The following is a 20,081-nucleotide window of genomic DNA, read 5'->3' on the forward strand; positions in this document are numbered from 1 at the left end:
AACGCATACATCACAGAAATGTTATCAGATTGTCGTTTCTTTCTTTGTGAGCTTGTCAAATCTGAAGTAGCGAACGATACGCTTGATTCGTTTCAGCGTAATCACAAGAAACGTATAGCATGAGATAATATTCTTTACTGATTCCTGTGGCCTAACGGAAACATTCATTTCTATCATGAAAATCATTCTAAGGTAAATATCCGTTTCATAAATAACCAATGAAGCAGTATTCCGTGTTCGAGCTTCGAGTGATTGCGAGAGGTGCTTTGCAAGCTCGAGTCTGAGGATCATACTGCATGACATGATATGATCTTTGAGATAGTCTTTGTTCGAGTCCTTTTTTTCAGTTTTCTGTGGACATGTTAATGGTTGGGGCGAGGAATACGCTAACTTACCCTCGATCGATCGCCGCTCACAGCAGAACAAAACACTGTACATCGAGGAAATGGTAGTTGCACCGTTGCAACTACCGTTTTTTCAGCTACATCGGTTCCACATAGTGTAGTACGTATCATAGATGAGCGGGACGTGCAATTTCTATTTGAAATGAACAGGATGTCTCGTGGTTTCAGGTTAAAAATGTTTTGCATGCATGTCAAATCACTCTTGCAGCCATCTTATACGTTCGAAAACAATTTGTTATAATATTCACGATATTTTTAATTTTGAACGTGATGTTTACAACGCGAGCACATGTTATGTAGGTGTAGCGTGTGCTTTTGTCTCCCTGTGTACAAGTATGTGGAAACCTTACTCTTTGCCATTCGTTTATCTTTACTTCCATAAAAATGATAGAACCCGTACCTACAAGAAGAATGACCATAATCTTGTTTATTGCTGCAGTATAACTGAAATAAATGCAACCCCAAAACTTTACCCAAATATATAATGCGTTACTTCCAAGCTGCTTGTTTCATGTTTGTGCATTGGTCTTGGGAAACTATGGAAAGAGTTATTAACTTAATTAAGAGTTGTGCAAGATTTTTGTGGAAGACCTAATGTACAATATTATCTTGCACTCATCATCCATGGACGTTGAATCACGTCAAAAGTTTGACGGATCGGAATGAAGCCTACAAAATTTAATAGGTTTCCATCTGTGCTTAGCAAGTTGCGGAACCCTGAAGGGAGCTCTTCTCTGATTTCATATTTTTTTCGTGTTGATTTATGTAAATTACGTGAAGTAAGATCTTGCAAATTACGTGAAATTTAAACAACAGCTCAACGTGACATCAGCAGTAAGTCCACTAAAGCAGCAAGGTAGAGCCAGTGCAATTAGCACCCACAGGTACCGTGAAGAACACGTGCAAAATACAATCGTCTAAGACCTATTCATGGGTGATGGAGTATCCTAATAGTTGAAGTGTTATGCCTTCTCCAACCTAACCTCTTCTCCCCTTAGATATAAGGCATGTAGGCATCGTCGGTGGCCCCGGCTGTGACGTTGCTTTGGTTGATCATGCTCATCCACCAAGTCTTTTTTCCAGAATGTGCGGCGGGTAGTATCTCGAATGCACACATCGCTTGATTTATTACCACTGTTTCCAGAGAGAATCATGTAGAGTTACATTCAGCTTGCGTAGCATTCATTCAACAAATATAACTATACGTCATAGCATGGTAATTTAGTTTATTTTCCGATTACATGTTGAGATTACAGTGCCAACTGACAGCGTGGGGATGCGCATCCCTTACAGCACGAGAAGCACCTTCTTGCCGCTTCCAAGGTCAGGTCCAACGGTGGCATCCTGCCCGCCAGTAGGAGTCATCATCCGGACTCTCCTATACAAATGAAAGATGAACAGTGTCAATACAAATAAAAGTCTTCGTGTCATTTTGTTAACATGCATACATGTCCCTACACTGTCAAAGAAACGTATGCAGTTCCATAGGAAAAATGTCAATCCAGCACCAACATTTATGGGTAGAATGTCAAAAACATATTTCTTGTGTCCACAGCTTAATTTGTTGTACTGGACGTAAACTCAACACACAAATTCAGTTAGTGAAATCCATGGGTGAATCTTGGTCAGGATTAGAAAAAATATGGATAACTGAATTACCTCGTTCAAAACACGGCTGGATTGGTTTTCAGCAACATTGTTGGACAGACCACTCACACCAGATACTTACTGGAGGTTTCCGAAGGTGTAAAACACTCGCTGTCTCCTTGGGTCATACACGATGTCAAAGTCCGGATCACGGCGAGTTCCTCTGCTGTTGATCACCGTGTAGTCGAAATGTGACAGGTCGATAGCGTAGATACCATCATACGCTACCGTGAACATCCTGTTATCTGTCCAACAATATAGCTTGAAATGTGTTCACTTGTTTCATTTTAAAACGTGTGTGCTTGTTGATTTCCCCCACACGTGACGGCTGTTTGTAAATTAATCTGTACAAGGAGCATGAATTAGGGTTGCGATGGCATTAACCAAGAACGCGTGATTGCGTCCTTCGCAAATTAGCACGGGCCATGACTGCTGCTGATTCTAACTTGGATCTCACAAACACATTACACGGCCCTACATGATTACTGGGTGGAAGAATTATCAGCTTGTTTAACGCCGGACTCGTCTTGGTCTAGCTTTGCAAGTAATAACTACATCCAGCTTGTCCAGACTGTCTCCAGACAAATCTGTGACTACTTACTGACTAAGTCCATGGCCCGCGGTTGTGGCCTGAAGAACCGGAGGTCCTTGTGTATCTCTACAGCCCCGCCATCGAACCCCATCTTGTACAGATGGCTGTCAATCTCTTGCTCTCTCCAGAACACCATCCTGTCGTGGTGATAAACATTACATTCATCCACAATGACTGAGCTTGGCTGACAGTTGCGTTAATATTATGTGAATTGTATTAAGGTGAGTCGAACGTCATGTTGTTCGCTAACGCTGATCCAATTCCATTTGTATCACATGAGATGGACAATGAAGCCGATAGTTACAGGCCTATGTCTCCAACCGGTGACCTCCCACTTTGCCAGTTTCTAATCCACTGAAAGTTAACGAATATCAGACTACAACTGACGACCCTAATTGACTTCATCAAGCTGGTCATGCATGACGTGAAGACATGTGAACTGTTTTCACCATATGTACACATAAACAATCAGAGGGCACTGTGTGGAACGCCTCTCATTTGTCAGATATCACAAGTTGGCAAACGTCCAGGTAGATGTTAGCTTCATACCAAATGGTCGTGATGGCCAGAGTTCGGTACATAGAAGTCATACGTTCAGACACAAGACGATGAAAGGATGTTGTCTCACACTTAGTGGGTGCGTAATATTGTACTTGTATGTGTATCTGTGCATATAAAGTTGAAATGAAAAGCATGCTAAACTACGTACTATTGCCACTCAAATAATCAATATTAAATGTGTTAAAATGTAACAATTCTTTTAATGGATGGAAAGTGTTAGATATTTGACTCATGTTTTTACCTCATTGATGTTATAAACATAAGAGGTAGTGCTTGTACGTATACGTGTACATCCCAACAAAATGTATGAGGTGTAGTATTACGGTGGGAGTTTTGCCGCAAATGGGCTCAGCGGCTTATGTTTGGGTCTTCGCCTCCCAGCACCCATGAAACATAGAGAGGGTTGCGCCAGAGACATCCTTCGATGTCCTGGATTTAAAAGTAGCCGTAATATTCGGTTTATGGAGTGGGTCTGCCATGAATTCAGACGTAGAGGCTTATCTATTGGAACTAAAGCTCCCAGCACCAAGTAAAACAAAATCTGCATGGTCCAAACATCCTCGGCGCTCGGTTCGAATACCTGTATGGATGGAGCTATAGACAGAGCTGAGCTAAGAAGGAGGATGCAAAGGACCACTTGGCTTTCCGGTCCTCTGTGGCTCCGTGGAATGACTGCCGGGATACGAGCAAGGTGCAGAGCTGCGCAGCTCCTTCACTGAGGTCCAAAAAAATAGCACGGAGCTCTCAGGGAGAGCGCAGTCTACCACAACCCCATGGGAGAAAGTCAACACACCACCACAAATGTCAGTCATGCAATCAATAGTTCTCGTTCCGTAGGTATTGGCCACAGGAGACTTTTGCTGTTTTTGTGTTTGAATGCATAGATATATAGATATTATTTTGTCTTTAATGTTAGGTTGACATATACGAGTTCTTTGTTCTTGATCAGGAAAGCTTGAATGATTTGTTGTCAGCCGTGTTCTATGAGATAATTTTTCCTCATCTTCGTAGATTTTTTTCCGAGTTTTGTTTCAAATCTCTTTCTTCATGCTTGGTACTTGGCGAGTTCGGCTAAAATCAGACGGAACTTTTCCTCGGAGAATTTACTCTCCATAAGCGATGACGGCACGTGATCATCTATCGTATTCAGCTTGGCTTCGGTCAGCACCCTGATCTTGTCATGTTGTTAGGCTTTCGGCTGCAGCCTACATGAGATGAATTGAAGCCAACAAGCCTTGACACTGCGGGACCTATTTCCATCCACAAGATGACGGAGGTGACCATGATGGTGGATAACAGGATGATGTCTACTGCATCAATCCCATGCCGGTGTTCACAAGGGCAATGTCGACCCTGTCAGTCACAATCGTCGCCCTATGGAAATTCTACCGGCTATCGTTACATGGTCCCAGTTCGACAAGACGACTCTACCCCCGATCGACCACTTTTACAGTGGCTTAACCGACTGGGGAAAAACTGGGTTGTCATCATTGAGGCACTTTTTTTTATCACGACATGTACTTAAGAACAGACGTGTTCCAGCTGACCGACATGTTCGAGGCTTTCCGAACTATGTATTTGAAACAATATCAAGTCGACCCCCATGTGTTACTAAACCAGCTCTGGTCTCTTATGATGCACTCTTGAAGAAAACGCACTTCAAACTGGAATTGTTCACCCATTACGACATGCAGCTGTTAGTAGAGAATGCCAACAACCAATATGTAGAAGGGTACGACTCAAGTCACCCCGTCAACCACCCCCTATATCTCGATGCCAACACCCTGTATGGCCGTGCTATGAGTCAATCTCTACCCACCAGGTGATTTGAGATCAATATCATGCGCATTACAAAGGATTCAAACAAAGACTACATCCTCGAAGTGGATTTGGAGTATGCCGTGGCATTGCACGCATCACACAGCAGCTACCCGCTGGCTCCCGAATGACTGACCGTGAACCGAGATTGGATGTCGGACTTTCAACAAACGTTGCTAAAAAAATAAGCTGTCCAACGTGGAAAACTCATTGAACAAGAACATAATGCACAAGACCAAGTGGGTGGCGCATTAAGGAATCTGCAGCTGTACTTATCGCTGGGCATGAAGCTGACTAAAACACATCGGGTGCTGCAATTCAATCAAAGTCCCTCGATGGGGCCTTACTTTTGGTTGATCACAGAGCTGTGCAGAAAGGCCGCCAGCGATTTCGAGAAAACCATCACAAACTCTTGAACAACTCAGTGTTCAGCAAAACTATGGAAAACTTGAAAAAACGTGTGACGGTCAAACTTGTGCGATCTCACAATGAAGAGAAACGCATAGCCAGCCCAAACCTTCAACTGGAGCAAGCTCTTCGACAATGACTTGGCACCGCTCCACATGAACAAACGTTGCACCACATGCAACCAACTGTTTTCTGTGGGGATGAACATCATAGATCTGTCCAAGCACCTGATGCCTTACTTTTGGTATGAGACACAATACGGCAACAGATGTGAACTCTTGTAAACCGACACCGATTCGTTGCTGTTGGAAATTTACTCTGAGGCCGTATACGAAATATAGAAAAGTAAAGCACAAGCGGCTACCTCAAGGACCACCCGATGCATGACACTGCCTACACAAAAGTGCTTGGCAAGATGAAGAACGAATACCCCAAGACACCCATTGCAGAATACGTTGAGTTAAGGCCCAAAACGTATTCCATCAAGAAAATCGATCACGACAAACGTTGAAAGGCAAAGGGGTCAAGAAATATGTTGTGAAAGACCACATGAACGTGTTAAGAAGTGAAAAACACAGCATCTACAGCATGTCTCTCAACAAGACCTCATTGTCGCCCTTGGATACCAAATGATGGATTTTGGACGATGACATCCACAAGTATAGCTATGGGTATCAACAGTCTGTCAAGTTTTCAAGGTGTGAGCACCTACCCGAAGCTTGCCAAAGCTGCTCGCATCTCTGTGAATACAACCAAAGCTTGGCTCAAAACACAAGCCATCCGGCGGCTCCCTATACATCCCGAGTAGAAAGGTTGACATTGCCATACCCAGTCGTATCAATCAAGCTGACCTTCTGTTTCCCCCGCATGACACATAGAAAACACAGAAGTATGCCCTGACTGTCGTGGACGTTGCCAGTCCCTTTAAGGAAGCAGAGCCATTAACGAGCAAAGGCAACTCGCTATGGCCATAGAACAGATCTATTATCACAGTCGCTTGACCTGGTGGAACGAATAAATGAGTTCATGGGAGCCATGTCGCAACTGTTTTTGAATCATGATGTCTATGTGACATGAGGCCTGGCTGGAGCTCACCAAGGCCAAGCCATCGTTGCAAAAAAATTAACAGGAATTTAGTTTGGACATTGATATGCCCAAGAGACGGTCAACCCCAGAAAAACTATCGACAGAATGGGTGGTATGCTTAACACGAGTGGTGTCGATAATGGACCGGTTAGGGCATTCGTCCAAAAGGAATTACAAATTGTCCCTCATGACACGGTATTATCCCCCTATTAAAGATTCGTCGCTGTCTTCATTATCAACATGTGGAGACTGATCAAGAAACTGTTGTTCAGAAGAGTTGGGGAGGACTTACATGGGCTCGATATTTACTCCGCCCTGCATCGCGTCATACGTCGAAAGAAATTCGCCAGCCTGTATCATAGTTTAGGTCCCGTGGGCACCAAACGGTTACGACACCTCATGGATACATAAGTCAATTATAGCTTCAAGACCCCAGATTGCACAGCCCCATACTCCTGAATCCACATCGAGGCAGAACCACTCCATCAAGATGTCTTACGACTACTTTAAAACCAAAGTTGACCACCAGCGTGTTTTTAACCTCCACATCGAAATATGTCTCTGGGGTGACCTTCGCTGTTTCATGGTTGCTGGAAGCCTTAGATCTAAAAATATGCCTGCAAGGGCATCTGCGTCAAACCCCCACCGTTATACCACTTCAGGTGAAATGAAATAAAATACTGAAATGAACTGATTTTGTGACTGTGACTATAAATTATAACTCATTCACTCCTACACCCATAATGCTATGAAGAATGGCGAGTGCACTGATGTTATATTCACATCATATGCATGTGTACTGTTCCCTTGGTGGAACTTACTAACTATACTACCCACATACAAAACTGATCAACCTTTAAGGGTAAAACTGTTTCGATACAGATTTTACTAGACAACAGTGTACGAATCTGTATCCACACGTCGCACTCACGAAATAAATGTTGTTATCCATTAAGTGTCTTCAATATCATCCGTCCCAATCCCACGTCCAAATATGCCACTCAAAGACGTCACTCACGAACCGAAGATGTTACTTACTAACCTTGTGCTATGATCGACAGCGATTCCTTGAACCGTATTCGGGCGGTTGACTAAGACAGTCTCATGTTCCCCATTGACGTTCATTTTGACAACCTGACGTCCAGTTCCACCGAAAAACACGAGCCTCGCATCACTTGCAACGGCTAGAGTGTCTGTGAAAGGCGCTGAGAACAAAGCAGGGAGTTAATTCAACACACTGTGCTGATGGTGATGGACAGTGTCGTAGCCTAGTGGCTAAAGCTTCCGCTCGCTTGTGCATCAAGCTGTTAACTCAAAACTGAAATCTGTACATCACGTTATCTAATAAGGGATTTCAGTACAGCATCCTGTTAACTAACGGTGGATTTCTGCCACGTTACTTCATAATTGACTTCTGTATATTAATTATGCTATTAACTCATAAGGGAATTCTGCACATGACGCTGTTAACTCGTGAATTTCTGAACATCGCTCCATGTAATAAGAGAATTATGTAATCATCTTAGGGAATAGTGCACATCACGTTAACTCATAGATGATTCTGTATATCACGTTGATACGTCATAAGGGAACTGCGTAGATCAGACTGAGAAGTCATTTAGGGATCCTGTACATCACGTTGTTGTATCACAAAACGGATTTATGTACAACACGCTGTTATCTTATACGTAAATCCTGTACATGATACTACACTACATACAGGGACTTGCTGTCCAATCACGTAGGTAGGTGATGTTACTGCCGTCCATGTTGCAGGAAAAGATGATACTGTAGGCTGCCGCGATGAACAGTCTGTTGTCCACATGATCGTGATCCACGGCGTTGATGCCGAAGAAGCCCGGCTTTGGGAAACTAGTGGACTGGCCGGTCGTTACGTCGATGTGCACCATTGCACGTTCGGTGAAGACAAGCAGGTCATTGCTGCCGCCTGAAATCAAACAGCATCAGCGTCCAAACCCAGGAACTAAGAACTCCCAGTGAACACTATCTGGAATGGAACGACAGTATGATTTTGACATGTGTATTCACAGTAATGAACAACTTCAATTCGGGACATAAACCATAGCATGCTACAACACTTATTTTCAAAATTGAGTGAGTGAGTTTGGTTTTACACCGTGTTTTGCAATGATCTAGTAATATCAAGGTGGAAGACACTAGACGTTTGCGTCACACATATTACCCAAGAGAGGAATCGAACTCGCGTCCTCCCGTAACGAGTGAATGCATTAACCATTAGGCTACTTCATACTGTACTGTGAAGCGTTTCCAGTCGGGGGTCATCTCAAATTTTCCTACTTTTTGTCTTGAAAAAAACCCCTCTTTAATCCTCGCAATGACATTGGCACCTGTGATGTGAAGACAATTTCTGGTGTCCCCGCGCTTATACTGCTGGAATATTGCTAAAACGGCGTAAAACCAATCACACTGACTTACGTATAAAGAGTCACAGGGTCGATTATTGACAACATATGTTCGTTGGTTGTCATGCTACTATCACATGACAATCACGTGACTTCTGTAATCCCCCGATCATGTCCACTCAGAACTGACTGAAAGTGACAAATAGTTGCATCAAGTTACTCAGGATGACCCAAGCTGCCTGTGAGGCACCACTACATATGAATCGTTAAAGGAGTACAAAAATGTGAGCTCATTCGTTCTTTAATAGCAAAATAACCTATCACACCGGACACCCATTTTTTGCTGGGTGAACAGGGGCAATTTTGAACAAACGCACTTGCCCATGGCGAGACCACAAGTGTCATGCGCTTCGTTCTGAGGCAGGACTGAAGTTCTAGAAGCTCTCAGGAGTCACGCTGCCGGTCACCCATCCGAAAACTGTCCGCGCCCATCGTCTAGTGCCTATCAGGCAGATTGGGTTATCCGGAGTAATAATAATCAGATTGTAGCGCTTTCAGCATCACCTTCCGGGGTGTCGAATTGCCCGCATTAAAAAATTCCCTGTTTATCTAAATACTAGGTGAGCTGAGTTTATTCCAGTGAATTTTAAAATTTGCTCTTAAAACACGTCTGTTGAAATTTCTTTTCTACGTGATCAGTGTTTCTTACAGCCTGGGTTCTAGGTCAGCTGTGTAAACAAAAAGATAGCTGGTTACAGCAGTGTGTACAGGAGGCTTCCCGGTTCAATTTTGCCCTACCCCACCTTTTGCTTGTGTTTAGGGAAAGGAAACAGACTCAGTTATGTATACTGAGAACTACTGGGACCGTTGGGACGGGATGTGTATACAGAAAGGTACCTGTTTTATATATAGATGGTGTAACAGGATCCGCTGTCTGTACAAACGGGGAAAGCAGAAGAACGTGTATGTATAGAAAAACATTGTGTGTCAGTTGTTGTACTTGAATTATGCGGCCGTGGAGTGTGTGTGCAGAAAGGTTTTCGATGTCCGCGTGTATATAGAAATATACCTGTGCCAGCAGGTTCATGAAGGTACTTAAATACAGCTGTTTGATTGTTTGATCATTTGCGGCCTTAGGGTTAGGCCGCGCGCAGACATATTACAGCTTTATGCCCGCGGTCTGGACCAGACAATCCAGTGATCAACAGCATGAGCATCGATCTGCGCAACTGCGAGCATTAACATGCGAGCTTGACCATTCAATCATGGTCGCCTGTTAGCACGGGCTACTGAAAATCAATTCTAAGTTGGATCTTTACTGGTGCTCTGGAACTCTCTACCTCTGCATGTGAAAACAACTTCATCTTTCGGTCTCTTCAAGTAATGTCTTAAAACATATCTTTTCAAGCGCTATCTCATTCATTTCACCTTGACTGTGTACCAATAATACTTGTACCCCATTTTGTACATGTTTGTAAATTTTCTGTTTTTTACGTAATAATTTTCATATTTCTGTCATGCGCATTGAGCATGTGCCTAGCACGTGGAGTTGAGCGATTTACAAATACACTTATTACTATTAACTTGTCACCTTAAAGTATTCTTTCGTTCTTAGTTCTTAGACACAGCTGTGCTGAAGAACTACTGATGGGAACAGAAAATAACTGTTTAAGCTGTTACTCTGTTTACCTAAAGTTGCCCCAATTGCAAATGGCATGTGTAGAAATAACAGCCCACATCAGCCTAACTTGGCGTTCAGTGGAATGCGTATTAGGACATCCAGAAAAGCATGCTTATTCGTAACATCGAGCAAGAAAAATGCGATTACTTACTGAAAACATTAGATATGACTACAGATGGCAATTAAATCAGGCATGACAACGGAATGTCAACTCACTTGAAATGCATGTGCTGGCAATAGGCTGGGACATCTTGAAAATATTTCTTTCGTGTGTGTTGAGTATGTCCCATCTAATTATGAAAACATCTTACGTGTCTTTCGTTCATAAAGTTCATGTTGAGATATGTAATAGAGTATGACACCCATAGCAAAGCTTAAATCAATCACCTCATTAAATGTCTCAATAAATGTTAGTGGCATGTTCACTGGATATTAAATTTATTTGTAAATTGTCAAGATGTGCCGTATATTTTCCCAATTTAATTCCTATAAAGCACTAGTTGATATTCTTATCCCAAATCCTTTGTAATACAATATCATCGCGCAACAATTTTCATGAAACCACAGTCTATTCCAAATGTTTATCGTTCCACGTGCACACAGAATGGCAGTTTGTTCCACGTGTACATTGAAAGGCAGCTGAGCTGGTGGCAAGTGTACACAGAAAAGCATTTGGTTCAAGGTGTACACAGAAAGGCAAATGGTTCCAGGTGTACACAGAAAGGCAAATGGTTCCAGGTGTACACAGAATGGCATTTGGTTCAAGGTGCACAGAGAAAGACAGGTGGGTCCATTGTACACAGAACGGCAGGTGGTTCAAGGTATACACAGAATGGCTGTTGGTTCCAGGTGTATACAGAACGGCAAGTGGTTCAAGGATAATTTTTTTCATTAGCTATTATCTATTAGCTATAACGATTTGTGACTGGGGTGAAGCGACAGCTCTGGTAACAGCCAGTATTGAGGGGCACGTGCAGATTTGTCATGTAATTGTTTTCCTACAGATTGAGCGATTGACTCATCTCACACAATGAAGTTACTTGTGATTAATTTTCAAAGTAGTACTTTACAAGTTTTACGACTTCTTCAAGTCTGAAACTCAACGGGGCCGACTATTTCATGCACTAGACGAATTTATTAAACGTACAGATGGTGTCGTTGGTGTTTCAGACCAGCAGCTGAAAATATTATTACAAAAACAACGACAAACACTAGCGCCCGGAAGAGGGCGGTATCAACAGCTACGAACCTTAAATACAAACCTAAAGGGTGTTTCTCATATTATATTAAGTCATCTCCCATTTCCCAGAATAATTAACCGCATTTGAGGTTTTTGTATTGGAGGGACAGGTAATATTTTTCGGTAATAAGAACGCTTTCCAGGTTTTACTTTTCCTAACTTTATATGAACATCAACATTCAAATGGTACATGAGTGTCTGAAATCAGTTGATAAATATCGTTCCACATTAAACTCGCATTACAAATGTTTACCGACGAAGGGTTGGAACCGCGATTATCACATACGTAGGAAGACGCTCTACCACAGGGCCACCGTGCCGACGAAGGAGGCGACGTTAAATTATCTATTTATAGTTACTGTCATTAAATTGACTTTACGGGCGCTTCAGCTATTGTTATGTAGCGTCATTAAATGATCATCTACATTGTAATTATCCATCACTGACGGTATATATGTTAGAGAAAGCACTTCTCCTCGGTTTTGGTAGGCAATGTAAGTAGGCGTGTTTTCTCCTATATCCCAGTGTTGGGGGTTTTCGACGGTATAAGACAAAAACGTATTTTTTATCCTTAATATCATTGAATACCTTGAGTGATAAAGGTATATTCATCTATTTCACAAAAAAGTTTCATGTGTTTCCAACAAAAATTGCGTTTTTACATCGTATCGGCGAAACTGCAGTCGCTTGTCACATCCTGGTATTTTTGTATGTGTTTTCGACGGTGAGCCATACTTTTCCCTCCGCACTGCGAGAGAGTGTTTCCTGTTTCATACATAACCTGTCACTTGCAGACGACTGATCTTGTTGAATTTTGCTCGCTATGTTTTGTTATATAGGCAATTGATTTTGCATCTGAAGTGGTATTAACGATCGAGGGTAAATAATATTGTTGTTTAATTGCTCTTTACATAACTTAATTTCTTGATTTCAATTGTCAATAAAACGTCTCACGACAGGAACTGATCATTCGCCCTACCCATGAAACTGTTTGTGCACTCCGATCGCGCACGTACTTCCTCGATATAGCGCTAGCAATGGAATCGTCGAAATCACCAGAACGTCGAATTCAGCTCGCTTTGGGATACATAAAACCCCGTATTTCCCGAGACACGGTCTGATAATGCATTTATCTAGTCGAATGTTTTTACTAAATCAAATGAAAACAGCACGCATCGAGTTGTTGTGGCAAAACGTTTCCTTGCTGCCACGTTGACACCAGTTGATCAATTGACCTCAGTGCAGCTCACGTTACAAAAGGCTTCTCGATGCACGCTTTTCTCACTTCGCGTGGTCACCGTGGCGTGGCGGGATGATACGACTTTTGTACTCCCTGCTCGCGGATCGTAAAAGGTGTACATGGTATTGTATCAGAGTCACGTGAACCAATCAAAACTCGACATTCTTACATGAGGCTGGATAATTGAGAAAAAGAAATGGAAACTCGACAATCCTTCTCAGTATATAGGTGCTGTCTAAGTTCTCAATATCTAAGTGCTGTATCTAAGATCTCAATATCCAAGTGCTATCCAAGAACCAGCTGTGAGAACAAGATACCTGCTTTATGCATAGGAGAAAACACGTCTCCGATGTTTTGGTAGACAATGTAAAACCGGTGGAGAGGGATATTCCGATTCCGATGCTTTCACATTGTCTACCGAAACCTCGGAGGCGTGTTTTCTCTAACATATATACCGTCCATGATGGGTAATTACAATGTTAATGATCATTTAATGAAGCTACATAACATAAACTGAAGCTCGCGTAAAATCAATTTAATGACAGTAATTAGTAATTGTAAGCAGATAATTTAATCCTAACCTCCTTCGGCCCGGTGGCCGTGCGGTAGAGTGTCTGCTTACGGATCTGAAATTTGCGGTTCCAATCCTCCTTGCAATTGCACAGCGTTGATGGCAAATCCCCCCCCCCCCACCCCCTTGCAATTGTACAGCGTTGATGGCAAACCCCAAACACACAATCCAGACGATTGGATTCGAACTCGACCACAGGCGTGCTGAGCTTAATTAGGCGTCTCTGTAGTCCGTTTGGGTTCAAATAAGAAAGATAAACTGAATAAACATCTGGAAACGGGGACAAGTGCACAAAACATAAGTCAGACACATGGTCCTAAAACCTCTGCCCCTAATAGGATCTGATATCTGACCTTTCATGGTCGATCGCGGAAATACTTGTTTGAGAAACCATCACGTAATATTATGCTATTTTCACGCTTCACACAGAAGGGTGACAAAGGGCTGGTGGAAAAGCACCAGCAAATATTCAGATCCTCAGTCCAGCCATATGACTTGTCCCAAGCTTGTCAGGCTCAGTTCTATCAGCTGTTTGTCATGGGTGTGAAGCGTGAAAATGGCCCACTGTCACATGACGGTTTCTTAAACACCTTTTTCCATGACAAATGCATGACATGACATTTCATATCCAGAGGTTTTAGGACCATGTGTCTTATTAATGTTTTGTACACTTATCCTAAATTCGAGTTATGTAATCATTTGTCGTTCTCTTTTAAAACCTAAAATCACTGCAGACCACTCGGTGTCTTGGGCGACTTGGTCAACCATGATCTCGAAATAAAATTACAGAAGACAGGTGCATGAAATAAGTTGAGACATTATCTCTGTAGAAATAGCTCACCCGTTCCTGCAGAAGACGGCGCCTGCCCCGAACACACCCCGAGAAAAACAACAATCACTGCAACGGTGCTGAGCCAAAACATCGTGGTCGGCTTTTTGCTCCCGTCAGGAGAAACGTCTGTTTATATAGCATGTTTGAAGCTTACGCAAAGCTAATAATAGATTGAACATGTCCAGACCTGAGTGAGGATGGCGGTCGTAAATTTCGCCCCAAAGTACAAATGGAGGGTTGTACGGAAGCCCATAAGGGCAATGCCAATTATCCGTCGACTCTTATGTTGACAGGAGAGATAAAAAAAAGTTACGTTTTCTTTATGAACAGGAACACATTTCAGGACGCAGTCGCTTTTCATCATATCAGATGAGTTATGAGGTCACAACTGTCCAACTTTCACTGGAACGCGACGATAACGAGGACGCAGGGCAAGTACAATTTCACAAAAATACGCAGATGAATGGCTATTCTTGGCAAGGGGCATTATGTGATTGCCTGGCAAGCCAATTATATCTAAATTGGAGAAAATACATACAGAACACATTCAGTAGCTATATATGTGGCGTGGTGGTTTTATGTCACGTAATCCAACAAAATATGCCAACTAAGCACATTTCCATAGTAACAGTTTGAAATGTATAAGAATTCAGACTTGATCATTTATTATACGGCTGGAATAACAACTCAGCTCCAACAAGGATGTGACCCCGACAGGACACCGTAGGCACTCGGTCCACCACTCATGATTGTTCCCCCAATTAGTTTCTAATGATAACCATTCCTGCCCCGAAGATAATCAGAGAAACGTGACCCAATTGTAACAATAATATGAGAGACAGAGAGTGTGAGTGTGTGTATGTACGTGTGTGCGTGATTCGGAAGGGTTAATAACCTTTTATTGCAGTAATAGGAAGTTAGAGTAAGTGCATATGCCCCAATTTTACATATATGATTTAATACATTAAAGCGTGACATTGTCCCTTTTTATGTAAGGCGTATCATATGACCAATATATGTTCTGTCTAGCTCACTCATCTGCTTTCTTTCACTCATTCACATAACTCACTCATATTTTTCAGAATTATCAAAGACCGCGCCACCAACTTTGACAAAATTATTGCATTCATTAAATCTATTATTTACATTACATCCCGGCTTCTCCTTATCGAGACTGTCACTCAATCCTTCTTTCATTTCTATGTTCGTAACGTTTGTTAAAATGCATAAATGCATTTTCAGTTGAAACATTTTATGTAACTACAGATAACTAACTTTGTACCAAATCAAGTAACGGAATCTCCGTATTCCTGAATTGGCACTGTGACAAATACAGAACAGACTTTCAGGACGTTTTGAATCGTAACCAACAAATACGGAGACACACAATATGCTTATCGCTGATGACATATGTCATCGTATCCTTACTGGGTCTATCGATACTCATGCTGTTGACCATTTGATAGTCAGGTCCAGACTCGTCTACTTACAGTCCGCTGCCATATAGCTAGATTTTTATTTTTGTGAGTGCGGTGTTTAACAACAGACTAGCAAGCCAACCAACTATTGTGAACCTTTACTCCTACATTTGAATACTTAACAGATGCAGGTGTGTCACTGCATGCTCTGTGTTGTTTAATGTAAGAGTCGAACAAACAAGTGATCGATATGCTTAACTTATGTTTGGTGTGAGAAGAAAATCAATGTAGAAATGAAACGAATGTATGTTGTGCACAGTCAAATTGTGAAATCAGTCATTTCGTGTTGCATTGCGTGGTATCTAAATATACGTGGCGCATTTGAAGTAGGTGTTCCTCCCAACATTCTTCAGTGTGAACTAGTTTGTGTCTAGTTTCCGCTATTCTGAGGTGGCAGTACAAGAGTAAAATGTTTGATAAATATTCTCCTTGACATGGAAGTTTAAAGTGATTTCCATTTGTCCAACCGACAACATTAGGTTTAAGGTTAAATTCTGACGTTGGAAGAGATTGTATGTACATCATGGACCTGACAATCAATGTTAAAATTCTGCAACATCAGCAGTAAGCAAATCTATCGCTTTGATATTGTCATCTACAGGGGTATCGCTTTGATATTGTCATCTACAGGGGGTGGCGGTTATGATAAGTTGATAATTCATAAAACTTAAGAGAATAGTTAGTGCTGAGACTCCACTAACCAGTCTTATCCAAGTCAACTGCAAAGTTATGACCAGTTTATGATCGGTAAAATCAAGAGTACAGAAACCAGAATGGTGGCTATCGTATTCTATGTGAAAAAGAGCGAATATTTAAACCACCCCCATCCCCACTCCCACCACTCCAGCCTCCACCCCTTTCCGCCATGAAATGAATTTGTTATTTCTGTGATGTAAAATAACACTGCACTGAAGCCTTACAAACATACGGCCAGTCTGACATCTGTCGTCATGGGAACACAGCCGAGACAATCGGTGTAATACAATATCGCACATCATACTTAGGAATAGTTAGGAACCTGATTGGTATGTCTTTAACATAATTTGTCTAAAAAGTTGCAATTTTCGTAATAATCGTCGGAAATATGAATTGAAATAATGTGTATGTAGGTGATTTCACAGTTGGAAGCTAAGGAACTACATTTATGAAAATTATTCTTGCAAGAGTTAATTAACATGCAAGTCTATGGAACTTTCACTAAAGAAACGAAGGCCAACTACTGTATACTAGATTTCACGTCCGCATATTTGGAGGGTAGGGGTGGGTGGTGTGTTCCAAAGCTGTTGTTCCAAGCACACGTCGTGTGCATGACTGGGGGGATAACTCGTGTCTCGCATTTCTTTTTCTCTCCCACGAAAGGGTGTCGATTGTAGCTAGAATCGGATCGTAAGATCGGCACCGGTTTCGATCGGCCTAAGATCAGTGAGCGGAATGGGTGTATCCTTTAGGTAAGACGATTGTAAAATTGGCGTAATTTGCTAAGACTGGTCTTAGATAAGATCGGTTAGTGGAACGGCAGCCTGGACGATATGTGTACCCCTCTCAAGGAAAGAACATGTTTCTGCTGTACACGAATGTCATGTTCTATTGCACTGACGATGTCTCTTGGTAGAGATACCCTTTACTGTAAGTGTGAGCAGTTGATAGCTTTTGTCATTTAGTGATGTTGAGAGGATCAGGTTTTTTTTGTCCAGTCCACAAGTGCCTTTCAAAACAACCAAAACCGGATTCGTATATTACGGTGAATACATGCTCTTTCATACTCATAAATTTGTGCTGTAAATATTATTATCTATCCTACATTCCTCTAGTTTTGTTGTGTTATATGTTATGTAGTCTCTCATACATCTGCAAAGATTCACGCAACATTTTAATATTTTGTTCTATGTACACTTGTGATGCTGAGGGGAGACTCAAATGAATTTTTGTCTGTCTCTATGTCCGTCTCAGTGCCGGACTACCTGCATAACTGCTGCTATCTGTCAGTGTGGGATCCAGTAACACGGTGGTGCTGACAGCGTATGTCAGAAAATGTAAACGCGGTGGTTACTGTATAACTGGAGACCGGGTGAGAAACACCAATTTAGTAATAACACCATGCTCCTATCTATCGGACATTAACTGGTAAAATAATATCGACTACAACGTTTATATTCACCTTTGCTGACTGCAGAACATGCTTATTCTCTGTTTTCTCGATGGACTTAATAAGATGACTGCGGTCTGAACATGCGTCGCTTTGATACCGCCCATTATATTTGACACTTCCGTCTACAAACCGTCAAAGTCGTCCATATGCGTCTGTGAGTCTTCAATACAACCAGAGCATGTCAGATTTCTTAATAAACTTCAGTGGTGTTTGACATAAGCTAAAAGAGCTTAAAGAGCTTAAATACGTATAAGAGTACTAGTTGTGCTATAACATATTGTACGAGTGTATTGCTTGTGTCAGTTACCTCCCTTGAACTAGACTCGCGTTGTCATATGTTCATAGTCTGGAATTTGAAAAAAAAACCGCAAATACAATCTGCAGATTCATAACTAATGAATGTTGTGTTTGCTAAGCTAGGTAAGCTGTGGTTATTTGACTCAAAGAGTTTGTAAAATAAAGTAATGCTAAGTATTTAAAAATTGATTTGGTTTTAATTTCCACTCGTATGTGTGGGTGGTACAGTATGACTCAAAATTATTGAGAATAGCTAAAGCATTTCATATTATTAAACGAGAACAAATCAGATAAAATTGAATGTATTGTGAAACTGAACTGACCTTTTCATGTTGTGTAGGTAACAATTTAATATTTTATCAAGTCTCCTTGAGCTTCACGGCACAGTCCAAGACGGGTAGGCATACTTCCTATCAGAGAGGTTAGTGTCTCGTGAGTTATGCTGTCCCAGTATCGGACCACTTCTCTCTTCATGTCTTCAATTTTTGTCAACCCCTTTTGATTCACACATTCCTTCATCATCCCCCAAATGTTCTCAATGGGATTTAAGTCAGGACTATATGCAGGAAATGGTAATGCAGTCACATTTTTCTCCTGAAACCACTGCTTGGCATGTTTTGCGGTGTGTTTAGGATCATTATCTTGCTGCAAAATCCAGTCATTTCCATAAAACACATGTGCACTTGGAAGGAGAAAATTATCTAATATGTTAGTGTAGCGTTGACTTGTCAGATTTCCCTCAAACACACACAGCGGGGTCGTTCCTAATAAGGATATCCCTCCCCATACATGACACTTTGGGCTGTATTTAGGTCGTCGATACAACGGTGCTGACGCAGACTTTGTCCATATTTTCACATTATTGGGATATACCCATATTGAGCTTTCATCAGTACAAATCACATTTTCCCAGTCAAAGTTTTCATGTGCCAAACACCACTCAACACGCCTGTCTTTATGTTCTTGTTTCATGAGAGGAGAAGGAATTCCAGTCTTTTTCTCCCATCTAAGATCAATCAAATTTCTTCTAACTGTAGATTTTGATACAACTGTTGATCCCCTTTCTATCATTTCATACCTGATGCTTGCCCTTTGCTTTTTAGACGCTAAAATTCCCAGCCGGACGCGATCTGAGAAGTCCAATTTTCTGGGGCTCCCTGCTCTTTTCTGGTGCCCCAAATCCTTTCCCTCTTTAAAATTCTTCCTAATCCTATACACAGTAGAAAGAGGAGTTCCTGTTCTCTCTGCCAATGTATTTACATCATCAATTCCTTGATTACACAACTCAAAAATCAACCTTCTTTTATCTTCAGCAGACATTGTTGACAGTGCTGAGGAAAATGACGTCTGCTACAAATTCAGGGGAGGTAACTCTGATTGTACTATACTCAGTAGGCCAAGATGAGTTACCTCCCTTATACCATTACATAGTTTTAAGTATCAGTGAATCAGTTGAGGTGTTAGGATAGCTCAAAGTAAGAAGAAAAATTCTCAATAATTATGAACCAGACTATATATGCGATTCACACGTTTAGCCGTAGATGAGATCTTTAAGGAGCTTTCACATATTTTGTATTGCTGTACAAATACTCCCGTCAATATATTCAAAACATAATTTGTAATCTTCACACAAACTCAATCGTTTCACGTTTAATCCCGTCAGAGATTGAGATTGTACAGCCGCTTCACCTAA

General features: G+C 41.6%; 1 protein-coding gene across 1 annotated transcript; it reads right to left on the minus strand.

Moving 5' to 3' along the window:
- Nucleotides 1-1,615: 1,615 nt before the first annotated feature.
- Nucleotides 1,616-14,646, minus strand: LOC137272219 (low-density lipoprotein receptor-related protein 1-like). Its single transcript, XM_067804579.1, has 6 exons — nt 14,474-14,646; nt 8,237-8,464; nt 7,559-7,721; nt 2,653-2,780; nt 2,134-2,296; nt 1,616-1,782 (listed from the first exon to the last, which is right to left on the minus strand). Exons 1-6 carry the CDS (start codon nt 14,553-14,555, stop codon nt 1,692-1,694), a joined length of 855 nt encoding a protein of 284 aa, XP_067660680.1. The 5' UTR covers nt 14,556-14,646; the 3' UTR covers nt 1,616-1,691.
- Nucleotides 14,647-20,081: the final 5,435 nt, after the last annotated feature.

The sequence above is a fragment of the Haliotis asinina genome, chromosome 2, assembly GCF_037392515.1.
Source record: "Haliotis asinina isolate JCU_RB_2024 chromosome 2, JCU_Hal_asi_v2, whole genome shotgun sequence".
Classification (NCBI taxonomy): domain Eukaryota; kingdom Metazoa; phylum Mollusca; class Gastropoda; order Lepetellida; family Haliotidae; genus Haliotis; species Haliotis asinina.